General features: G+C 53.6%; 1 protein-coding gene across 8 annotated transcripts in view; it reads right to left on the reverse strand.

Moving 5' to 3' along the window:
• The window catches only part of ATP9B (ATPase phospholipid transporting 9B (putative)), a 259,429-nt gene that overhangs the window by 49,330 nt on the left and 187,217 nt on the right, over window positions 1–22,882 (reverse strand). For 7 of the 8 annotated variants that reach the window (XM_040478534.1, XM_040478532.1, XM_040478531.1 and 4 more), the window contains 2 exons: window positions 18,904–19,046; window positions 1,590–1,702 (listed from right to left, as the gene is read on the reverse strand). In XM_040478534.1, the coding sequence (XP_040334468.1) occupies window positions 1,590–1,702; window positions 18,904–19,046 (256 nt within the window). The remainder of the gene's footprint in view (window positions 1–1,589; window positions 1,703–18,903; window positions 19,047–22,882) is intronic. The other variant, XM_040478536.1, reaches the window with a different exon arrangement.

Raw genomic sequence — 22,882 nt, forward strand, 5'->3', positions numbered from 1 at the left:
CTCGTGCTCTCTCTCTCTCAAAATAAATAAACACTCAGAATACTCTGTCTTGAAATGAGTGACGTCCAACTCAGTAAAGCGTTTGGTTTCCAGTTTGTACCTGAGCTTGCGTAAGTGATCAGTACATACGATAAACTTACATGCATCATGGTTCTCATCTGACAGCGTCTTGAAAGTAAAGTATACGATATTCTAGTAAGTGCTACAGAACAAAGAGAAGGTTTTCACAAACTAAACGCAAGGCAGACAGTCCACTGGAATCTGGTCAGAGCAGAAAGCACTCGGGGTAGGTGTGAGGAAGACAGGTCGGAAGCATGACGGTCAACACAGACGGTCCACAGCCTCCCAGAGGGCCCAGGGGAGCCTGCGGACACGTGAGCCCCTCGTCCTTGGTGGGCGGGAGACTTGGTCCTCTCCCTGACATACTACGTGGTGACTAAACCCTACCAAAGACTGGCGAGGAGGCAGAGAAGCAGCCTCGGAAGCGGTGACTGGTCCTCCATGGCGACCGCAGCCTTCAGTGCGAGGACCTTAAACAGACACCCCAGGGTTGTGAGGTGCGGTTACACAGAATCAGTGGGTCCACACGAGCGCAACACACACACTACCTGGGAACAGCCTGTGGGAAGGAACCACGCAGCCTGAAAGAAACTCTGGAAAATGGTCTATGTCTGCCGTCCCTCCGCTCGCGATCTGTGATCTGTGCACGCACAGGGCCCCGTGGGCCCGACGTCGGGACCTGGAGCGTCAGGACTGTCCCAGGCCACACCACACGTGTCACTTGCAGATCCCGCCGCCTACGAAGTGTCGGGCAGGTGCTGTGACTACTGGGCTGCAACCTTGTGGGGAAACAAGTAATTCCTATTCTCACAACCTCAGCTCCTGAGGCCCCAGTGAGAAGACGAGACTTAGGTCATGTGCCCCTCTCCCACAAAAACGTCCTTACGTAATCCAGATACAGACCACACATTTACAGACGGAATAACGTGATATCTGAGGTTCACTACAAACACGGTGAAGGACAAGGGCTATGGATGAAACAAAACCCGCTGTGCGTGGACACCTGCTGACGTGGACGACAGGGCGACGGGCTCACCACGGTACGGTGTGCCCACTGCTATTTATTGAAAAGGCAAAAAAATATGAGAAAGTCTTATTAATTATGAAGGAAAACAGAGGGACTGTTGAGAAACACATTTGAGGGAGCACCCGGGGGGCTCAGTCGGTTAAGCACCCGACTTCAACTCAGGTCATGATCTCCCTGTCTGTGAGTTCGAGCCTCACGTGGGGCTCTGTGCTGACAGCTCGGAGCCCGGAGCCTGCTTCGGATTCAGTGTCTCCCTCTCGCTGCCCCTCCCCTGCTTGTGCTCTCTCTCTCTCTTTTTCTCACAAACAAACAAACATTTAAAAAAAATTAAAAAAATAGTAATAAAATAAAATAAGTCCCAAAACTGCTTCTTGATTTATAAATTAGAACCGAATGTTTTGGGACATTCAAAGAAGTCTGCCGATTTCTGCATGAATGGACACAACAGCTCAGGCTGGCTTCCGCAGACCGACCGCGTCCGCGCCAGGGTGCGCGAGCTCACCTGCGGGCACGGATTCCTGAGGTGGCCCTGGATCTCGTCCATCGTGTCTGCTCCATAAGACACAGTCCCCAGGTGCAGCCGCTTAAACACCATCTCGTTCTGGGTGAGGGTTCCTACGACAGGAGTGGCGAAGACGAAAATCAGTGCGCACACAGGAGGCCAGCAGGCCGAACACAAGACTTCCCCACCCACGTTTCCACCCGCGGGCGGACGCTCTCCTCCCTGCTCAGGCTTCCCCTCAGCACGCTCTGGAATTCCAGCACCCAAACTGTCCTTCTGCCGAGGGCCAGCGTCCGTCCTAGCTCCCTCCGCGGTGGCTCCCTGAAGACAGGGCACACTCCGCCTTTCAGTTCACGCGTGTGACCTGGCCCACACGTGGGTCCTGCACGTTCTGAGACAGGCAGGAAAGGGGAAGACACGGCCGGTCTCCGGAGTTACACCTGAGGACGCCGCCTGAGAAAGACATCAGCAAGTCCCAAATCAGCAGGCCTATTGGTTTTTTAAAAACCCAATTTTGAAAAATTAGATAATTTCCATTGAACAGAAACAGATGCGTTTAACCCTTCGCGTCCATCTGTGTCACGTCCATTGAACAGAAACAGATGCGTTTAACCCTTCGCGTCCATCTGTGTCACGTGGGGCGAGAGCACGTGGGCAGGAAGGCACATTCTCCCGAGCTGGGTCTCCGACCAGTGCCCTCCGCAGATGGGGAGGACCCTCCAGAGAGACAGTCAGGGGTCACCCCTGGGGACTGCCGGTCCCCATGTGCCCGCCACTAACGTGTGCCTGCGCACAAGTAAGTACTTCACTCCCGGCGTGTGAGGAAGGCAGTCAGGAGAGGAGCACAGGTCAGGTTTATGAGACTCCCGGGGTCTGGCTTCCTATCAGAAACGTATACAGCCAAATACAGTGAGTAACCTCATGAAAGGCAGTGAGACAGAACATTATTTCAAAAACATGGTGAGTTTTCATTAAAAGTGACACATAAATTCACCCTGTTACACATCATGACTCTGGAAACCCCAAACTCTGTGAATATATATCACTTGATGTAAAAATATACATAGAACATGTGCATATAATTTTTGCTTACTTGCTCTTGGGGACACGTGGACGCCTGTGAATGTGTTTGTCACGTGCTGCAATGACGTGCTGTCACACAGCCTCCCTGGGCTTTTCTGCACTTACTTCAAGGCACACGGAAGGATCACCCACGGGCTGAGGTCGTTATAGACGTGAATATGAACAACCCCATTGCCGATCGGTGATCATAAAAGTTGGGCTTTCCACACGGCTACGAGACACCCACAAGATATTAACTGATTTTTGCTTTCTTTGGCACACGTGACATTGAAAATACAAAGCGTTTTCCTATCTACCCCTGACTCCACACACATTAGTGAGAACTAGCGTTCAAGACAAAATAGGTCATCCAACTCGGAACTCCCACCAGGACACGGAGGCCACTTGAACGTGACAGGTAAGAGGAAAGCCCGTGCTGCCCGTCACGGTGTTAGGGGTGGCTCCGTCAGTCCTCCTGCACGAGTGGAAACCATACAACAGACCTTCATGCATTTCAGAGAGCAGCTACTCTCACGGGGGCTTGTCTTCTAAACTTTGTCTTTAACCCTTTTAATACCCTGAATAAATGGAACCCAAGTTTCCTGAAGTCAAAATTATGTGAGAAGTACAGTTTTGGGGTTATGTCGTCATTAAATAGAATTAGCTTAAAATAGTGGCTTACATTAAACAACGTAATTAAAAACAAGTCAGCCTCCAAATGAAATAAGGGAAGTTCTAGAAATGATTTCTATCAGAGATTTAAGATGAAAACGACAGTTCTCTTATCCGAAATCAAGACAATGAAATCATACGTTAATTCCTATTAGAATAGGCACAAAGTTCACCTCTATTATGTGTGCCCGGATGAGTTCTCTGAAAAATTATTTAATGTTGCTCTAATAAAACATGTTTTACTCATCAGACTGACACAATCAGAGAATTTCCTGTCGACGTTTTTTTCTCTGATACACACTGAACATGAGACTGGTTTACAAAGGGCTGCGGTAATGAGGCAGCTCAGAAGTGAGACTGTGACGAATAATTCTTCTCCTAACCTGACTTCTTACCAGCGATTCTATGTATGTGGCAAAGAGAAGGATACCATGGCCTGACAGTGCCTGCGAGGAGTGAACTGTTATTTCTTTAGGTCTTTAAACCACTAGATGCAAGTCACAGAAGACCCCAAGTAAAGAGACGCGTCTTCTCCTCCGCTCGCTGTCTTACGCCACAGGGACCGCGGGGACAGGCACTTGGGAGCGCGAGTTCACTCCGCGCTGTTACTGTTTCTGTATTAATCGTTCACCCCTTCTTCTCTTCGTAAACACCGAAGTAAAATTGACATATACTATCTATTTCGGGGCCACCGTCTAGTGATTCAGTATTTTGCACTCCCCAAAATGATCTGCAGAAGTGCGGTTACCACCGGGCGCCATACGGAGCTACTACCGGACCATCGACCACGCTCCCCGTGCTGCACTGTTCGTCCCCGGGACGTACTTATGTTGTCACTGCAGGTCTGTCCCTCTTCATCCCCTTCACCTGTTTCACCCTCTGGCCACCACCTCTGTGTCTGGGGAGTCTGTTTCTCTATTGTCTGTCTGTTTAGATTACACACGTTTGAGTTTCTCTGACTTGTTTCCTTTGGCATGATACCCTCTAGATCCACCCACACTGTCGCAAATGGCAAGGTTTCACTTGTATGGCCGAGTAGTATTGTACATACACACATCTTCCTCACCATTCATCTGTCGGTGGACACTTGGGCTGTGCCCGTGTCTCGGCCACTGTAAATAACGCTGCTAGGAACACAGGGGTGCACACGGCTTTCTGAATTCATGTTCTTGTTTTCTTTGGCTAAATACCCAGAAGTGCGACTACTGATCACATGGTAGTTCTATTTTAAATTTTTGAGGAACCTCCACACTGTTCTCCAGAGTGGCCGCACAGTTGGCATTCCCACCAACAGTACAAGAGGGTCCCCGTTTCTCCACATCCTCAGCAACATCTGTTGTTTCCTGACTTGTTGATTTTAGCCATTCTGGTGGGTGTGAGGCGGTATCTCATCGTGGTTTTGATTTGTGTTTTGTTGATGAGTGACGTGGGGCATCTTTTCATGTGTCTGTTGGCCAGGTGTGTGTCTTCTTTGAGAAATGTCTATTCGTGTCTTCTGCCCATTTAAAAAAAATTTTTTTTAATGTTTTTATTTATTTTTGAGACAGAGGGAGACAGACCATGAGCAGGGGAGGGGCAGAGAGAGAGGGAGTCACAGAATCTGAAGCGGGCTCCAGGCTCTAAGCTGTCACCACAGAGCCTGACGGGGGGCTCGAACTCACGGGCCGTGAGATCGTGACCTGAGCCGAAGTCGGACCCTCAACCGATTGAGCCACCCAGGCGCCCCTGCCCATTAAAAAAAAAATTTTTTTGATGCTAAGTTGTCTAAGTTCTTTACATATTTGTGGATATTAACCGCTGTGAGATGGTGGATGTGAAAATACCTCCTCCCATTCAGTAGCTGCTCTTCCGTTTTGTTGGCAGTATCCTTCATTGTGCAGAAGCTTTTCACTTTGATGAAATCCCATTGGTCTATTTTAGTTTTTGCTGCCCTTTCCTGGGGAGACAGATCCAAACAAATGTTGCTAAGGCCAAGGTCAAAGAGATTACGGCCTGTGTTTTCCTCTACAACTTTTGCAGTTTCTGGTCTTTAGTTCTGTGCTAGTTTTGTGGGTATAAGAAAAAGGTCCAGTACTTTCTTCTGCACGAGGCTGTTACTGCAGAGACAGTCTCTTCCCCATCCTGTGTTCTTGTCTCCTTCGTTGGACATTAGCTGCCTGCCGTTCACGTGCGTGGGTGTTTTTGGCTCTTGACTGTTCCACTGGTCTGTTCGGTGCCGCGCTGCTAGGACTGTGGCTTTGCTGACCTTTTAGAGTTTAAGGTGCCCCCATCTCCCGATCTTGTAGCACCCAGCTCCTCCCACTCTTCCTCTAGGATGGTTGTTCTGTGCTCTGGATGCACAGCACGGCCTTGGACTCCCCTTCCCCCAACCGGTCCACATGGACCCCCATCCCCACCTGGCCTCCCCTTCCCCCAACCGGTCCACATGGACCCCCCCATCAACCCTGGCCTACCCTCCCCCAACCGGTCCACATGGAGCCTCCCCCATGCCCCCTGGCCTCCCCTTTTCCCCACTGGGCCACATGGACCGCCCCATCCCCGCTGGCCTCCCTTCCCCCAACCGGTCCACATGGAACCCTCCCAGCCCCCCTGGCCTCTCCCTCTCCCCACTGGTCCACATCCCCCTCCCCCATCCCCCCTGGCCTCCCCTTCCCCCGACGGGTCCACACTCCTCCTACATCAGCCACAGGCTCCGGTGGCCGCACGGCCTCAAGATGCAGCCACCATTCCCCAAACACCATCAACCCTCACATTCCCATCGATTTCTAACACACTTGGCATTCATTTATGCGTTTGGCAAAAAACTCCCTTAAAGGCATCGCTGTGCACTGGGTTTTGGAGGCTGACGGATCAGGGTGTGCGCCCTGTTTGTTCCCCGTGGGCCAAGGAATGTCACACTCAGTGTGTCTGCAAATAAGGAGGAGACCACGTACCTTGCCCAGCTGTGGCACAGGGTGAGTAAGATCATGTACGAAGAGCCCGAAGCACGAGGACTGGGGGTCCCTTTGCTCAAGAGCCCTGCGGTGCAAAGGCAGAGAGAAGAGCACAGAGCAGGTCTGCTCCCAGGGGACGCTGAGCACGGGGGGGCAGACGTGCGGGGTCTGTGGCCACAGCCGCTGGAGGAGGATGGCAGTGAGGCCTGCAGAACTGATGAGTGTCCTGTCACCGAGGGCATCCAGGGCCTGACTTCGTTCTGGGGACTCCCGCGTGGGTCACAGTGACTGACCAGCACGGTGGTGGTGACGGTGGAGGACAAAGTCGAGGAAGGTCTAGGAGACCAGGGACGTGGTGGCAGGGCTGGAGACAGAGAAGAGGGTGCAAATCCAGAGGCTGGAGAGGCCGGGAGTTTGCTCTGGGATCTGGGCTCCGCAGGGCTGGCGGGGAGGGGGCCCGGCATGCCCGGGGGCTGTGCTCTGTTGATGGTGTCCCCGTCCCGAGTTCCCCAGCACGGAGCCGCGGGGCCCGCCGTACTGAGCCTCCTACCCCTTCAAGCTTTGGGCACATGCACACGGCAGGGCTCCGCAGAAACCACAGACCCTTCGCTCCTGGTTTTAGAGGTGGCAGCCCGCCGGACGCCCCTTGCCACAGCCTGCTGAGCGGCCAGGGCAAGCAAGCACTGTCCCCGCTCCAGGCAGAAGTAAATACGGCACAAAGAAAGTGGACCAGCCGCATACGGTCAGACTGTCGGTACGTTAGTGAGACAAGAACTCAGATCCTGAGATGACAAATTCTGTCTTCTACGTGTCAACCTGCCTCAGTCCGACGGCTGCTAGCTAGCAACCAGATTCCGTGCCGCGCCAACTTGTGTCGAGGGGGATGAGGCTTCGTTCAAAGACCAGATTCAGTTAAGGTTACAATGCATTTCAGGAAACAGAGCAGATCAAATTATACCGTAGGAGAAAGTATCAGTCATTTCTAGAAAGATCTTTTGGGCTGCGTTTGGTACGTTTCAACAGGTTTTTAAACCATCAGGAATAATCACAACATTTAACGCACTCACGTCACAGCGAATGGGAAAGATACCCCATTCGTCCAACACCGGCAACTCCGATGGCGGGATAGACACACGGCCTGAAACCCGGTCACGGAAGCAAGAGAGCATCTGGGAGAAATATGGCCGCACGTGCAGAGCAAACACGCCGGCAGAACAGGCACTGACGCAAGCTGCTGCTTCTGTCACACATCCTCTGCGACCCCCGGGCCTTCTGAGCTCAGGCCGGACCGTCCTCCCAGGACACCGTCTCTGTCGTGCGGGGTGGACCCTCCAGCTGGAACGCTCCACGGTCTGACACTGAGCTCTACAAGTCCGCTCTTTTCACAGTCGTCATCTTCCCTGATCCTCAGAGGAGCACAGACCGGTGGGAGCAGTGCGCATCCCTGCTGCTGGAATCGGGCGGGGCCTGTGTTTGTATTCGGGGTACTGGAAATGCTAGAGGAGTACAGGATGAGAGTTCTAGAGTTTCAAAAGTTAACAACCGTCAGGTACATGAGTGCGATGACAGAAAAAAGTAGCGAATGTGCTTTTCCCAAGGACATTGCAGTTACAGGGACGCACGCTCCCCCGCAAAGACCAAGGGACGTCGTGGTTACGGGGATGCACGCCACCCCGCAAACACAGGTGGCGTTTCTCGCTGGGGGCAGCAGAGCCTTAGCGAAGACCTTTCCCAGATGTGGCAGCCTGAGTAAGGGTGGCTGGGTTCTGTTCCGACTGATTTTGGAAGGATCACGGATTCACAGAAGGCTGCACACATACACAGAGGGGGGGCCCCCGTGCCCGCCACCCGGCACCCCCTCACCACGGGCTGCTCTGCTACACTGAGAGGCACAGCACTGGCGGTGCGTGTGGTTCCACGTCACCATCGCGTGTGGGTCTGCGCCAGCACCTCCCTCGCCTGCGGCCGCGTCCACCCTTCCCCCGTCCCTGCCCTGGCTCAGCGGGTCAGGTCTCCACCTGCTGGACCGGGAGCTGGGTCATCTCCGGATGGCCGGGCAAGGGTGCAAGTCTAGGGTCCCCACTGGACCCTTGGGGCAGAGGGTGGGGCCACAGATCCTCCGTCAGCTTGACTGACACAGAACGGAATTTAACGCTGCAAGTCTGAGGTGTACGACAGGCCGACCGGACAGACTGACATGCGGCATGCGACGGCCAAGGTCGCGCTGGCCGGCCCCTCCATCTGGCACGTCATGGGGCCACACCCGCTGCACTGACATGCACACCTTCTTGGAAGGGCTGGAACGGAAGCGTAGGAGTCCCCCGTCCCACCAGCTGGTCCTGCGGCTCGTCGTGCCGCTGGCATTTCTGCACCGCTGGCTTCTCCAGCACCCGGGCTGGGGCCGGAGGCAGACCAGCAGGGAACTGAGCGCCGTCACTCCTGGGGTCCCGGGGGCCCCGTGAGCCTGCCTGCTTCCCTCCGCGCTCACGGTCCCCCCGTGTGCGCTCCATACGTCACACCAGCAGGAAGAACGGGGAGAAGGGCATCCGGAACTGGAGGCTCTAGGTTTTACTGGAACATACTGTGAAGGCTCACTTCAGCCTCTAACACTCTGGGATCGCCCAGTTCGCTATGGAAGCTCTCCTACTCTTTCCTACGATCACAGGACACTGACAGAGACAGGTACACGTTTATAAACTACTTTCTCACGTGACGACACACAGGAGCATGGAATCCGTACCGGGAGTACCACAAACTCACTGTAACATACCACATTCTGTCGGGCGAGTCTCCCAAGCACGGATACTCAGACGGTTTACAATTTTTGCTATAGGAACGTGATTTCCGTAGGGTAGATTCTTCAAGATGAGATTTCGGAGAGCACAGTCTGAATTTACACACAGTGCCACACACGTGTCCCGGGTTACACTGGTCACGGTGCCCACCGCCAACACAGCATGCTCAGCCATGGCATCGACAGGCTTCAGGTCACGATCGCAGAGGAGTTCAGAGGCACTAGCCGTAGATTACGTTCTTAAGATGTAATTTTAGACATTCACTTACCTAGTGATAAATTAACTTTATACCTGTTTCCTATTTTAAAAAAAATATTAAGTTCTATTCACATATAACTGGCTAATGCTCATGTACTTAAAGAAGTCGCGAGATTACACGTTGTCACAATAAAACATTTTGTTTTCCCGTGCTTTTCTTTGAAGATCACATCTGTTTTACATCAAGGCAGTAGTGTGGGGGGGGACTGGTACTTGTCAGCTGTCCAAGATGCCCACGAGGTTAGGTCTCCTGCCCCACGGCCTCGGACCAGCAGGATGTGGACGCTGCATTCGGGCCGGGTGGCTCAGCGTCTAACTGGGTGCACCCAGCAGACCTGGGAGAGCTTAAGTCCCCAAGCCCAAGTCGCAGCCCCGTATCGCCTGAATCAGAGCGCCCGAGAAGAAAGCCGGTCACGAGATCCGAAGCCCGGGGACCACTCTCTCCGCAAGAGAATGCTGGCTGCATGCAGCGTGTGGAGCGAGGGAAAGGATCCGCTTCGGAGAACAACCGGAACGTAAAGCCCGCGTCTCTGCACCCTGGCGTTTGGACACGACACTTCTGGCAATCCACCCAGTTGACTGCCAGCCCTTCCCTTCAAAGTTAAACGCTCTGCCAACGGATCAGGGCCAATGACCGCACAAAGCAAGTTCAACGACAGTGCCTGAACGCGTTCCATCCCCTCCAGACGTATCTCCGCGGTCGTCTCAACTGTACTATACTTAGGAGAATATCCCCTTTTCCGTTTTCCACGTATCCAATCATGGAAAAAGGAATTGCAATACGCGAATGTCGCTGTTATCAGCAAGGCAACACAACACCGCTGACCAGAAGCATCCCGCAGTAGCCCGGACGGGAGGAAGCCACCACAGCCAACGGCCAGCTTGTCTGGGGTCACGTATGCACGTGCTCAACTCACAACGCCCAGGCAACAGGTGGACGGGGCAAACGAGTGCCAATTCCTGCCATCTGGACGACGCGAGGAATACAAAAAGTGCTTAAAGGTGAACTATGACAAAGGAACCCAAATCCCTCAGCCGCGTAAATCTCCTACACGGCACACGCCGGTCACTCGGAGAAACCTGCACAGTTTGTTCTGAATGCCACCTCACCAAACATATGCAAGGATGAGGAACAGGGCTCTGGGGCGTGAACGAGGACGTGTGCCCAGGGCACGGGTCTCAGTGCCGTCCCGCGCACCGTCCCCCTGACACTGGCTCCTTTGTGGGGGGACGTTCCACTCAGCAGGGAAAACACCGACGGGAGAAGCACAGCCGTGCAGGGAGGCCTGGGTCGGGAGCCCGGGACACGCCCTTACTGGCATCTGGAAGCTTGTGCACCTGACGGTGGGGACATCTCTGCTCTTCACACGCGTGGCCCTTGTGTCACGGGCCATCAATCTTTGCCTCGTGACTGCAAAGCTGGAAATAATTCCGAGGTTCGTGGATTTAAATACAGCGTTAGATGTAATGACTGAATGATAGTTTGGTTTCATCAAGGCGAAATATGGCCAAGCATCTGATTCAGCAACATTCTGTCCTCCATTAAACTAGCTGTGATATATTTTAGAGTACAACAAACTCCTCTATTAGGAGCATTTACCGCGAAAAATCAAATGAAGACCATGACTGACCTGCCGGGTCCAAACCCCTGGTTTCATACACGATGAAAACGGGGTTCGACTACTGGCGGGGGACACAACAGGTGATGGCGGCAGAAACTACGAGGCATCCCCAAGCGCGACGCTCCACGCGGACAGCAAGTTTTTTCCACAACCAAAGGCACATCAGGACCACCGCTCCACTCACAGACTATCTCTGGACGGTGAATCTGGGGCTGAAGAGGGACTGCTATTTTAACGGGCTGCTTTAGCTACTTGTCCCCAGTTAGCCTGGTGACAGCGTTTCAAGTTCTGGGACCCCGACGCCATCTGTGCCGTTACACTATGCTTCTTGCTGCTGTTTGGAGAAACCTCTAGAGTGACGTGCCCAGATCCCTTGAAAATAGGGGAGCCCCCATCATTCCCACGGACACATACAAGCAGATGCTGGAATAGTAAATACAGTGTTGCATTTTAAAATTTAGCGTAGGGGCGCCTGGGAGGCTCCGTCGGTTGGGCGTCCGACTTCGGCTCAGGTCATGATCTCACGGTCCGTGAGTTTGAGCCCTGCATCGGGCTCTGTGCTGACCGCTCGGAGCCTGGAGCCTGTTTCAGATTCTGTGTCTCCCTCTCTCTCTGCCCCGCCCCTGAGTGCACTCTGTCTCTCTGTTTCTCAAAAATGAATAAACATTAAAAAAACTTATAAAGTAACATAAAATTTAGTTTAAAATAATTAAAAGATAACTTAAATCCAGATTTGGACTACTTCTTTCTCCTTTCGGGTTACGTTTATAACCCAAATGTAACATTGAGGCAAATACCTAAAAGCTCTTTATTCTGGTGCTTAGCGTAGCCAAGGAGAACGAAACAGAAAATAAGTTGAGAAGCTTCTGAAAGCAACCAGTTTAAAAGAATGGTCTTGTTAGAGCTTCCATACAGGTCTGTGATCCACGTTGAGCCGCTTTCCGTGCGGTGTGAGGCAGGGGTCCCAGATATTCTTCTGCACGTGGCCGTGCGGTCTCTCCCGGCACGGCCTGCGGAAGGCGCCCTTCACCCCCCAGTGCATCGAGGCAGCCTTGCTGAAAGCCACTTGCCGCCGTCAGGCTGATGTCCGGAGTCTCGACTCCGTTCCCTTGGTCCCGACGTCTGCCCTCACAGGCAGCACCACCCTGTCTGACCCCGACCACCTGGTGGTAGGCTCTGTGATGAGGAACCGTGGAGTCCCCCGGTTTGCTCTTTTCCCGGGACTGCTGACACCACCCTGCGTCCCCTGCACTTCCACACGGGTTGTAGGGTCAGCCTGTCAACTCCCACGAAGGCGGCAGTTGGAACTGAAAGGGACTCTGTAGAGTGCATGGATCAACTCGGGGAATCCTGCTGCTATCGTAACCCTATACGGCACCGACTTTATTTTTTGATGCCATTGTAAATGGAATTGTTTTCTTAATTCTATTTTGGGATAGTTCACTGCTAGTGTGTAGAAATACAGCTCGCTTTTGTGTACTCGTCTTGTATTTTAAACCTTACTAAACTCATTTCTTGATCTTTAACAGACTTTTAGGGGATTCCTTAGGATTTTCTGTGTAAAGACCATGCCACACACGAGTTTTACTCCCCTTTATAGTGTGGATGCCTTTTTCTTTTCCTCGCCTACCTGCCCTGGCTCGAGCCTTGAATGGACGCAGCGGCATTCTTCCTGACAGACAGAAAGCAGAAACCACTGCGATGTCCTTCAAAGGACGGGTGGGTGAATGGAACGTGGTCGACCCGCACGACCGAGTATTACTTGCAATGAAGTATGAACAGATGCGACCACGTGGCCGAACGTGGAAAGCGCTATGCTGAGCGAAAGAAGCCAGACACAAGAAGCCACACAACGTGCGTCCATCCACGTGAGAAATCCAGAACAGTCAGGCTGATGAGGCAGAAGGTCGTCAGAGGTGACGGAGGGCTGAGTGCGGGAAGGGAAAGCGTGGGGGCTGCTGGTGCGTATCAGGTGGCTTTGCGAGGGACAAAAGCGTCCTAGGCTCCGACGGCAGTGACGGTTGCCCAGCAGCTGTGCCAAATGCTGAGAGTAGCCTGCCCTGGGGACCTGTCGTCGGAGTCAAACGCCGGGTGGTGACGCATCCTGCCCCTGGTACGACTTCCTAGTGCTAATAACTCATGTTTTAAGGAGGCTGTAGCTGATGTATTCAAACAGACGACTCTCATTTCATCAAACGATGAAATATTTGGCTGTTATTTTGCCGAGTAAATACGTTCACATCTTGTTGCATTAAAGACATTTCTTTATGTGAAAGGCGCATTTTAGAGTTCAGTTGTGTTTTGTTTCTGAAATGCTGAGCAGGGAATTCAGGGCTGGTTTCAGACTTCCTATGCCCTTTCAAACAGCAGAAAAGTCTAGGGTTCAATCAGTTACTAAAAGAGTAGGGGGGGAGAGCACCCAGGAGGCTCAGTCGGTCAGGCGTCCAGCTCTTGGTTTCGGCTCAGGTCGTGACCTCACGGCTTGGGACTTCAAGCCCCTTAGCGGGCTCTGTCAGCACAGGGCCTGCTTGAGATTCTCCCTGTCCTCTCTCTCTGCCCCTACGCCGCTTGCACTCACTCTCAAATAAACTAAAAAAAAAAAAAAAAAAAAAAAAAAAAAAAGAGTCGGCAACGCAAAATTATTTTTCAAGTCAAACAATTTTCATGGTTTCAACCAGTTGATAGTTTTGACAATTTCTGTCATCTCAATACAACACATGTTAGTATGTCCCAAATCTGCAGCTTTGTCAGCAGGAGGGGCCGGCAACGGGAGGGGCAGACAGAAGCCACCGGAGGGCTTCCCACTGACCTGGCATTCTGATGGCGCCAGGGACAGAAAGCATCTTCTGAGAAGAGGTCTGTGATTCCCGGAAAGCGGGAGAGGTGTAGCCCCTTACTAGGGCAGACGGTTCGGAGTACGAGGAGCAGAGCAGGCAAAGACAGTAATAGTTTCTAAGGGAAAAGTCCTGCGGGCGCCCACCTCAGGGCATCGACAGATGCGATCCAGAACCACCCAGGGGAGACGTCCCTGGAGAGGCAGACGCGAAGCTTTCAGGTCAACTGTTCCCCGGCCGAGATGCGGCCTCACCCCGGATCTGCTGTAGGAGAGCGAGGGCGGTGGCCCGTGGACTTCCCTGTGAAGGGCCTAGCTGGGCAGACCTTACAAAGAAGGAAGGAAAACAAAACTCGGAAGGGATTAAGACTCAGTTACCATACCGTCGAGTACACGTCGATTCTTCAAAGCGTCGCACCTATTGAACTTGAGTCCCACACTGTACCTGCTGTAAACAGGGCTTTCCGTCAAGCGGTCACGATAACCGGGACTGTACGTGTCTGCTCGAGCGCCGCGTGTGCCTGCACGCCCATCGGCGCACGCTGCAAACCGCAGGCGGGTGCGTGCGCCGAGCATCCCGTACTGGTCAGACGCTCCGCCCCGTGAAAGCCGAGGCCGGGCTGTCGTCCTTGGGCAGGAGAGCGCCGTCCCCTGGCTCCCAGGACATTCGCGCCCGCTCGTAAACCTCACGTGTGCCACGCTCCGCTGCTGCCACCCGCCACAGACCAGGCGGCCTTCGGAGCAGGAACGCAGGGCACGCGGGGCAACAGGTGCTGGGACCCCCGCGTGCCTCCCGAAGAACCTGTCGTATCGGGGGGTGTTTTGGTAAAGCTCTGTTCTACGTCAAGATCAGAACCTCAACAAGGGACTAAGGTCCTGCTTTAAGAGGCTGCAGCCTGGCTGGAGCTGAGCCTACCGAGCCCTCCGCGGTCCGGTCGCACGAGCGGTGGCGCTGTCCAGAGCGGGGACGGTGGCCTCGCTGTGGCCAGTACCCACGACCTGTCCCGGGGTCCAGCGCACGCCTGGTGTTCCCTGTCGGTGTCTGCATCCCGGCAGCTAACAGATGTCCGCTCTCGTCGAGCGAATTACTTCATGTTTCACGCACTGGCGGCCGCACACGTGTCACTATGGCAACATCATTAATTTCAGATCTTACCGGAAACGTGCACTCTAATCACAGCTAATTACACCACGCTGCTCTCCCGTCCACGGGAAGGGAGCGGGAACGCAATCACGGGGACTGCATTTTCCGTTCGGCTGTGGCCAACGACACGCGGCGTGATGGACGCTTCCCGTCAGAACGCTCGTCGGCCGAGCCCAAGCCTGGTCCCGGTCACGCCGAGCGCCGCCTCCCGGCTACGTTGGCGCCTCTCGGTTCCGGTTGCCCCTCACACCACAGCTTGGTCGCAATCACGCGGGCGGACCGTGTCTGCAAACTCACACCCCGGATTCTCCACAGCCACCCACTGTGACTGCTAAGCCCCGGCCGACTTCGGGTCAACCTAGTCCCACGACAGAGGAAGGAACAAAGAGCGGCCTACCGGCCGCAGGGGGGCGCTGCAGGCAGAGGGTGGGCCGGCAGGTTCTGGAAGGCGAGCAAGGCCGCACTGCCCTCGCCTCCCCTGCGTAACACCCACCACAAAACCTGCCTGGCCAACAACACGGGCTTTGCCCGGAAGGCCGGCGTCTGCCCGAGGCCACACGGCGCCCAGCGGCGAGGGCTCAAGCCCCCGTGTGCCAGTGCCCCCATCCGCCTGTGCGACAAGCACGTTTACAGTCACAGCGAGGACAGTGCCGTGTCTGTGATGTGCCCGCAGCTGTGACGGGACTCCACACCTTGTCCCCTATTTCCATCACCTGCAACTGGGTGGACTTGACACACGGCCCGGGACAAGGACAGCGCACAGCTGTCACCGCGTGTGCCACACGGACGTGCTCAGTAAGTGGTGTTCACCTTGTGGTTACCGACAAAGGTTCTGAGAAAGGTCGAGACCGAAAACTGTTTTAAATCCAAAACATGTTTCAAGCTCCACGTCTTCAAAACAGGAAGTGACGGCGGGAGTCCCTTCCCGTGACCTCTGGTACAAAAAGGCCTTCGGAGGATGAAATGCAGAAGATTTTTTCAAGTTTATTTATTTCATAAGCAGGGGAGGGGAAAAGAGAGAGAACCCCAAGCAGGACCTACACCCTCAGGGCAGAGACCAAGGCGGGGCTCTAACACGTGAACCGTGAGACCCTGACCTGAGCCAATGTCAGACGCTTAACTGACTGAGCCCCCAGGCACCTCTCACTAACGTGCTTTATGTACTTTTTTGTAATTCTTTTTAAAGCTCAGGAGCCCAGATTACTTACTTTTGCATTTTAAATGTTTTTAAACGTCTGTATTTATTTTTGAGGGAGACACAGCATAAGTGGGGGAGGGGCAGAGAGACAGGGAGACCCGAGATCTGAATGAGGTGGGCTCCAGGCTCTGAGCCGTCAGCACAGAGCCCGGTGCGGGGCTCGAGCTCACGAATCGTGAGATCATGACCTGAGCCCAAGTCAGCTACCCTACCTACGGTGCCACCCGGGAGCCCCATAATGCTCCATAACTTCTATCCTGTACCAGTAACTGCTTTTCCGGTGTTACACTGTTCGGTTTTGTTTTCCAAAACGATGCCGTGAACCATCTTACGTCGTCTCCTGTCTCAGACACGCAGCTGCTTCCCGAGAGGCAGTGTTGCGCGGAGCCTGCCCAGACGAGTGCCCGGCAGGTAACACTCCCACCCGCAGCGGAGAGAAGGCCCGACACGGTGTGCCCCTCACAGGTCAGGGGTCTTCACGTGGGGACAAGCCATGTCTCCACCGCACGAAGACGCCTACTCACGAACAGTGTGCCCGTCCACCACTTCGGTCTTCCAGAATGTAAGAACTTACATCCGTATAGGCCTTACACGGGTTTCGTTTGAATTTATTTTTAATATACTTTTTGTTGCTATTCTGATTGGCATTTTTGGAATTAAATGCCCCCATTGTTACTGGTATAGGAAATGTAGTTAAATTTTAAGGATGAATTTACAGGTGTCACTAAGCTGTCCCGTAATTCCAGACGCTCTCCTGACGGCTCCTTTGGGCTCCTTTCTGGGCAAACTGTCACGGAACCCCTGCTCTCGGGGAAAGCAGGCCTGTTCGCGCTGGAGGTCCGAGCGCACGCAGCTCTTCTCATCTGTTAGACCGCGGTTAGAGAGCAGGCTGTGGGCTGTGGAGGGCGGGTCCCTCCCACCGCCTGGGGACAGCTGAGGCCCTCGCTGGCCTCAGCCCGCACCTATCGCCTCCGTGTGTCTCCAGGACGCTGCTCTGGGGAGGCGTCCCGGCCTCTCCGCAGGGTCACTCTAGGAACCATTTTGAGTTTGGGTTTGCTTGGCTCCAGCTTCTCCGTCAAAGTGACTCCACCCGGTTTCCAGAAATCATTCACTTCTGTAGGGGCGCTTTTGCTTCTTCGCCACAACCGTTACAGATTTGTTCTTAAAATCTCCTGTCAGCTCCATGAGGGTGGGAAGGAGGAATCTGAAGGCGTCTTCCCGGGGTGCCGTCTTGAGCCTAAGCTCCTCGTGATTTCTGATCTCACGACCCATGCGTGAACTTACCGGCAAGTCCCTGGAGACGCTACAAAGACAAGCCCTCACGAAGACCGGACGTCAACGCCACCTGACAGCTGGATTTTGACCGAACCGTGGCAAGCGCCTCACTTCCTCGTGAGGGTGGACGACTGCGAAACACCCAGTGAAACACTTCTCGCTGGGAACCGCAACCCGTCTCCCCACCGGGTCACGTCCTCCTTCACGATTCTCTGGAAGGTCTGACCACCTTCGCACCCCTCACATTTACACCCACGCTTGGTGCTCCCTCGCACTGCCACGAGCGGGTTTTTACTCTTCAGTCTGCTTGACGCGCAGGGAGCCATTCTGTCATTTTGCCCTGTGACCTGCCACTTCACGGAGTTTTAGCAGTTGGCTTCCTCGGTTCCTTATTCTTTTGGTTGTACGGCTGACTTCTGTGTCTTGTCTTACTGCAACGTCTAGAACACGTGCTAAATCACAACGTCAGTTTTTTCTTTACTTTTCCTACGATGAAGCTTGTTCTCACATCTTGTTAAAAATAATGTTGAATTTCACTTGAGACATATTTTACCACGTGATAGGAGTATTCTCTTATTTTCAGTTCACCAAGAATTACTGGGAATTTAAGCCACGAATGGATCAATCAGGTAGGGACTTTAACCTGTCGATAGGACTTTTATTATCGTACTGGATTCAGTTCGTCTTTTATTGAATACGTTACGTATTGACAAGAATTCTTTGATGAAAAAAGTTAAAAGTGAAATAAAAAAATATAAAATCTGGGGCGCAGACCTGATGGGGTAGTTTCTAGTAAGGCTCTTTAGGAGGGTTACTGTGAAAATACCAAATCCATGCACACATTGCCGTACCCTCCCAAGAGCTCAAAAGTACCATCCTGTAATAAACAAGCAGTTTTTCCTCTTATGTACCCTCCACAGAGATGTCATAAAGGCAGTTAAAACAAAGAAAGAACCGTAAGGCTGCAGAGAATTAAAAATATTCAAGCACGTCATTTAAATCTCTAAGGATTTAACATTTTGCTAATTCTGATGATATTCCAAGATGAAGATTAGTTGTGTGCCAGTGTTCAGGGCAAGGTCTGGAAAATTCTAAATGTGAATGAATTCAATACCCTGCTACACACACACACACACACACACGAGCATGTGCACCCCTGAACATACATGGACACACATGCCCCGTGCATACATGTAGACACACACCGTGTGAGCATACGTGGACACACATGCTTTGTGAATGTATGTGGGCGCACACACCCATGCACATACGTGAATACACACATTTTGAACATGCGTGGACACACACACCCATGAACACACATGGACACACACACGCCCCGTGCACACATGTGGACACACACGTGGACGGACACACACACACACACCCGTGAACACACATGGACACACACACGCCCCATGCACACATGTGGACACACACATGGACGGACACACACACACACACACCCCAGGCACACACGTGGACACACAGGATCACTACGGACTGGATGCCGGCTCGGTACCTGTTTTGTCGGTCAGCAGGTACACCAGGCGTCCCAGCTCTTCCGGGATGGTGCTGGTGCGCACGACTGTGCCGGGGATGCTCTCGTCCTTCATGATCATCCACCCGTACGCGGCCTTGCCCATGTCCAAGTTCACGCGCAGACTGCCGAATAAAACCGACCAGAGTTGTCAGTGTGGTCCAAAGCCAGGCAACACCCTCACACTCATGTTTTCCACAGACATTTATTACCTTTGACCTTACGTGAACTAGGTTGGTGATACTGGATTTCAGCATTTAAAATAAACGAATCTGTTGACACTTAAGCCAACGAACCTTTTCACACCCCACAACGTGTTTGCACGTGGCGGTCAAACGGGCTCCCGATCCTCGCCCTACAGCTGAGCGCGTGGAATCGGATGTCCGGGAAGAAGGTGGGTGGCCGCACGCGCCCCACGCACACCCAGAGGAGAGATCTGTGTTTATGGGGCTCAGGCGGTGCCTCCCTGGGAGAGACTGTCAAAATGTGCTCATGTGCTCATTTCACAAGAACAAACAGGAGGCTTCCCCCCCCCCCCCCCCCCCTGGTGACTTCCTCCCAGGCTGAACTCGCCCGGGGGGAGCGCTCGGCCCCGCACAAGGCCAGGCTTCCACGCCAGGGCTGCGACCTGAGGCCCGGGGCGGTGACAGAAGCAAGTACTGGGGACAGTGGCAAGAGGCGGGATCAGAGTAGCCGGGGCCAGGCCACCAGGTGCGGCGCAGGGTCTCACAGTCAAGAGCCACGGAGGCCCCTGACTAGGCTTAGGCAGAGTCTGGAGTACATTTTAAAAATGGCGCCTCTTTGACCCAGGCTGCGCTCGTCCACCTGCTGGCTTAAGTGAAGCGCTCGCTCTGCTCATGCTTTTGTACCTAGCAGTTCTGGCCTCGCTTTGCTCTTGGTAACGATGAGACTTAAGATCATCAGACACGCGTCAAAGCCCATAAAAAAATCTGTGCCCGGTGTAACTGTGTCACGAAAACAGCAGACACGATGCACCTCCACCATGTGGTGAGGCTGCTGACCCTCAATCACGGCGACCCAAACTGCCAATACGAATTGGCAATTCGTAACAATAAAAGCACACTTTGAAAACAACGTGAAGGAGTCAGAGTCAGCGAAGACAGCCTGTAGGCAAGTTAAAGAAAATTAAAATGATCATAATGAGTTATTTGTCCATAACGCTCCCATCTCAAAACTCCTAAGACCTCTCACGGTCAGAAGGAAAAGTCGTAATCGACAAATACACAGACCTCTGAAACCGGCCTCACGACCTCTTGGCTACTTACAATGCCGATAACGGCAGGGAGACCAGCCGGTCAGGGAGGACAAACACCCCAGGACGGCACGGGGGGCAGAGCACGGCAGCCTCTTGGCCTCACGGGCGGCCTCCTGTTAAGGTCTGGGGTGCAGACACCACTCTCTCTGTGGGGCCGGGGTGAGCGCCCAGAGCGGCCGGCGAGGAGCTTGAGGAGCACTGGCGAGGGTCCCAGCGGCAGCCACTAAGAGCCACCGCCTGGAAAGGCTGAGGGGCACGGGGGCTGGAGGAGGGACACGCGGGGTCTTGTGTGGACTTGTCTGTGAGCCGGGTATCGGCGATCAGACAGACCCTCTGAACCCGGACAGTCAAGTGCTCTCACTTGACTCAGCGGGCCAGCGAGTGGGCAGGGGCAGGCAGGGGGCCAGGCCACTGATGACCAGGGTGCAGGGGGTGCAGGGGGCGGTGTGGGTCCCTGTGGAGCTCAGCACGGTGGGCTCGGCAGGCCCAGAGGCCAACGCGGTGCGGGAGCACGACCTTCTTCTCTTGTGTACCGGGGTCAAATTATTTTGGAAAACGTCAGCCTGCCTCAACTACCACAGGGCAAATGGGTACTTTCCTGGAGTTCACAGGGTGCTGCTGGGCTTGGGGCTGAGTGGAGACCAAAGGGGCACCTTCTGGGTTCTTCCACGGGGTCCTCTCGACATCACGAACGGCCACGATTTAACAAAACAACTGCTGTCGTCACAGAGCCATAAGAACCTGCTGTTTCATGAGCCAGTGTGACACAAGGTGGCAGGAACGGGCCCGGCCAGGGCGTCAGGAAGGGTCGCGCCCGGGCACAGGCTAACTGGGAAGCATGGCCGTCTCACCAGCCCACCTTCCTGACCAAACCCCCCCGCCCCCAGGGGCCGTGGCCTCCCTTCCTCTACACAATGTCTGAGGAGGCGACCCGAGCCCCGGGTAAAGGTGAGGTGTATTTTCCTAAAATACGCAATGATTCGATGCCCTTGAGGCCCCACCTGCCTGGCGCATCTCAGCTGGCACGCTGGGCCCGGCGCCTGCGGCTGCTCAGGGGACAATCCACCTGCACCAGCTCACGTGCACTCCTGCCTGACCGAGGCTTAGTCTTAGATCTTAATCTGAGCAAAAGAAAAGTCATTTTATTTTTTTTTTAAATGTTTTTTAACGTTTATTTCTTTTTGAGACAGAGAGAGACAGAGCATGAATGGGGGAGGGTCAGAGAGAGGGAGACACAGAATCTGAAACAGGCTCCAGGCTCTGAGCTGTCAGCACAGAGCCCGACGTGGGGCTCGAACTCACGGACCGCGAGATCATGACCTGAGCCGAAGTCGGCTGCTCAACCGACGGAGCCACCCAGGCGCCCCAGAAAAGTCATTTTAATGAGAAGTTTTAATCAAAAGTCATCAAACCCCTTTCCTGTAAATTGTCACCGAAAGGAAACGGACAGATGTGGTTTTATCTGAATCTCCCCCAATGTTCTTCATCTTGTGACATGTTTACACTCTGTGACATACTGAGGGTGGCCGGGGATGTTCAAGCCTCACTGGCTGAATTCACCCAATGCCATGCAGTGACGGTGCCGCTCGGGCCTCCGTCAGGACCTGGACCTCTTCCCAGGCTTCAGACGACTGTATCTGTTGCCGATCGAGCATCCAGCCTTTGCCTTTCCACAAAAGCCTTTAAGTGCAGGCATACGACACACCGTCCTCTCCGGGCGCCACAACACAGAGCAAGTTTATGGTTTCTCCACGAGGAAGCCATTTCTCCACACGAGTGAACAGCAGAACAGAGCTGGCGAGTGACCCTGGGTTCCTTTTTCCTTTCGCTTCCCGTATGTCAGTAATCACCTCCTGCCCACTGCACGGCCCAAGTTCTCCTGCACCTGCTTTCCATGTTCCGCCCGGAAGACGCGTGGGTACCTGAACTGTACAGGTTTTTTTTTTTTTAATTTTTTTTTTCAACGTTTTATTTATTTTTGAGACAGAGAGAGACAGAGCATGAACGGGGGAGGGGCAGAGAGAGAGGGAGACACAGAATCGGAAACAGGCTCCAGGCTCTGAGCCATCAGGCCAGAGCCCAACGCGGGGCTCGAACTCACGGACCGTGAGATCGTGACCTGGCTGAAGTCGGACGCTTAACCGACTGCGCCACCCAGGCGCCCCTAAACTGTACAGGTTTAAGGCGACGTGTGAGTTGTACTGATTCTTAATTTTCAAGTTTCCATCATCTTGGACAAACGACAACTTGAGTTCTCCAAGCCTCAGTAACAGTACCTGTAAAATGCCACGTATGTGCAAGATGGCTGTGGGAACTGCACTAACACATAAAAACAGGTGAGTTGCATCCCTGGAGCAGACGACCACCGGTCTCAACAGCCAGACAAGGTCTGATAGGAAAGACAGGCCCTGGGCCAAAACGGAACGGACAGGGGTGTACAGGAGGCCCTACCCCAGCAGCGAAGGCAGGACGCGGGCTCGGAGGGCACGGGCAGGACTTTAGGTGGAACAAAGGCGGAAATCCACCCGAGTGGCCTGAGAATCCGCCGGCACTGCACCCACGGCCATGTGCGCAAGGATAAACGAAGTGTGGCCTTGGGTCCTAAGAACAGAAAATCTGGAAGGGCATGAAAGCAGCTTAAATTGGTAAAAGCAAAATTCCGAATCACATTACGTTTCCGAGTGG

This window comes from Herpailurus yagouaroundi, unplaced genomic scaffold (assembly GCF_014898765.1).
Source record: "Herpailurus yagouaroundi ecotype Mexico unplaced genomic scaffold, PumYag 142, whole genome shotgun sequence".
NCBI classification, from domain to species: Eukaryota; Metazoa; Chordata; class Mammalia; order Carnivora; family Felidae; genus Herpailurus; species Herpailurus yagouaroundi.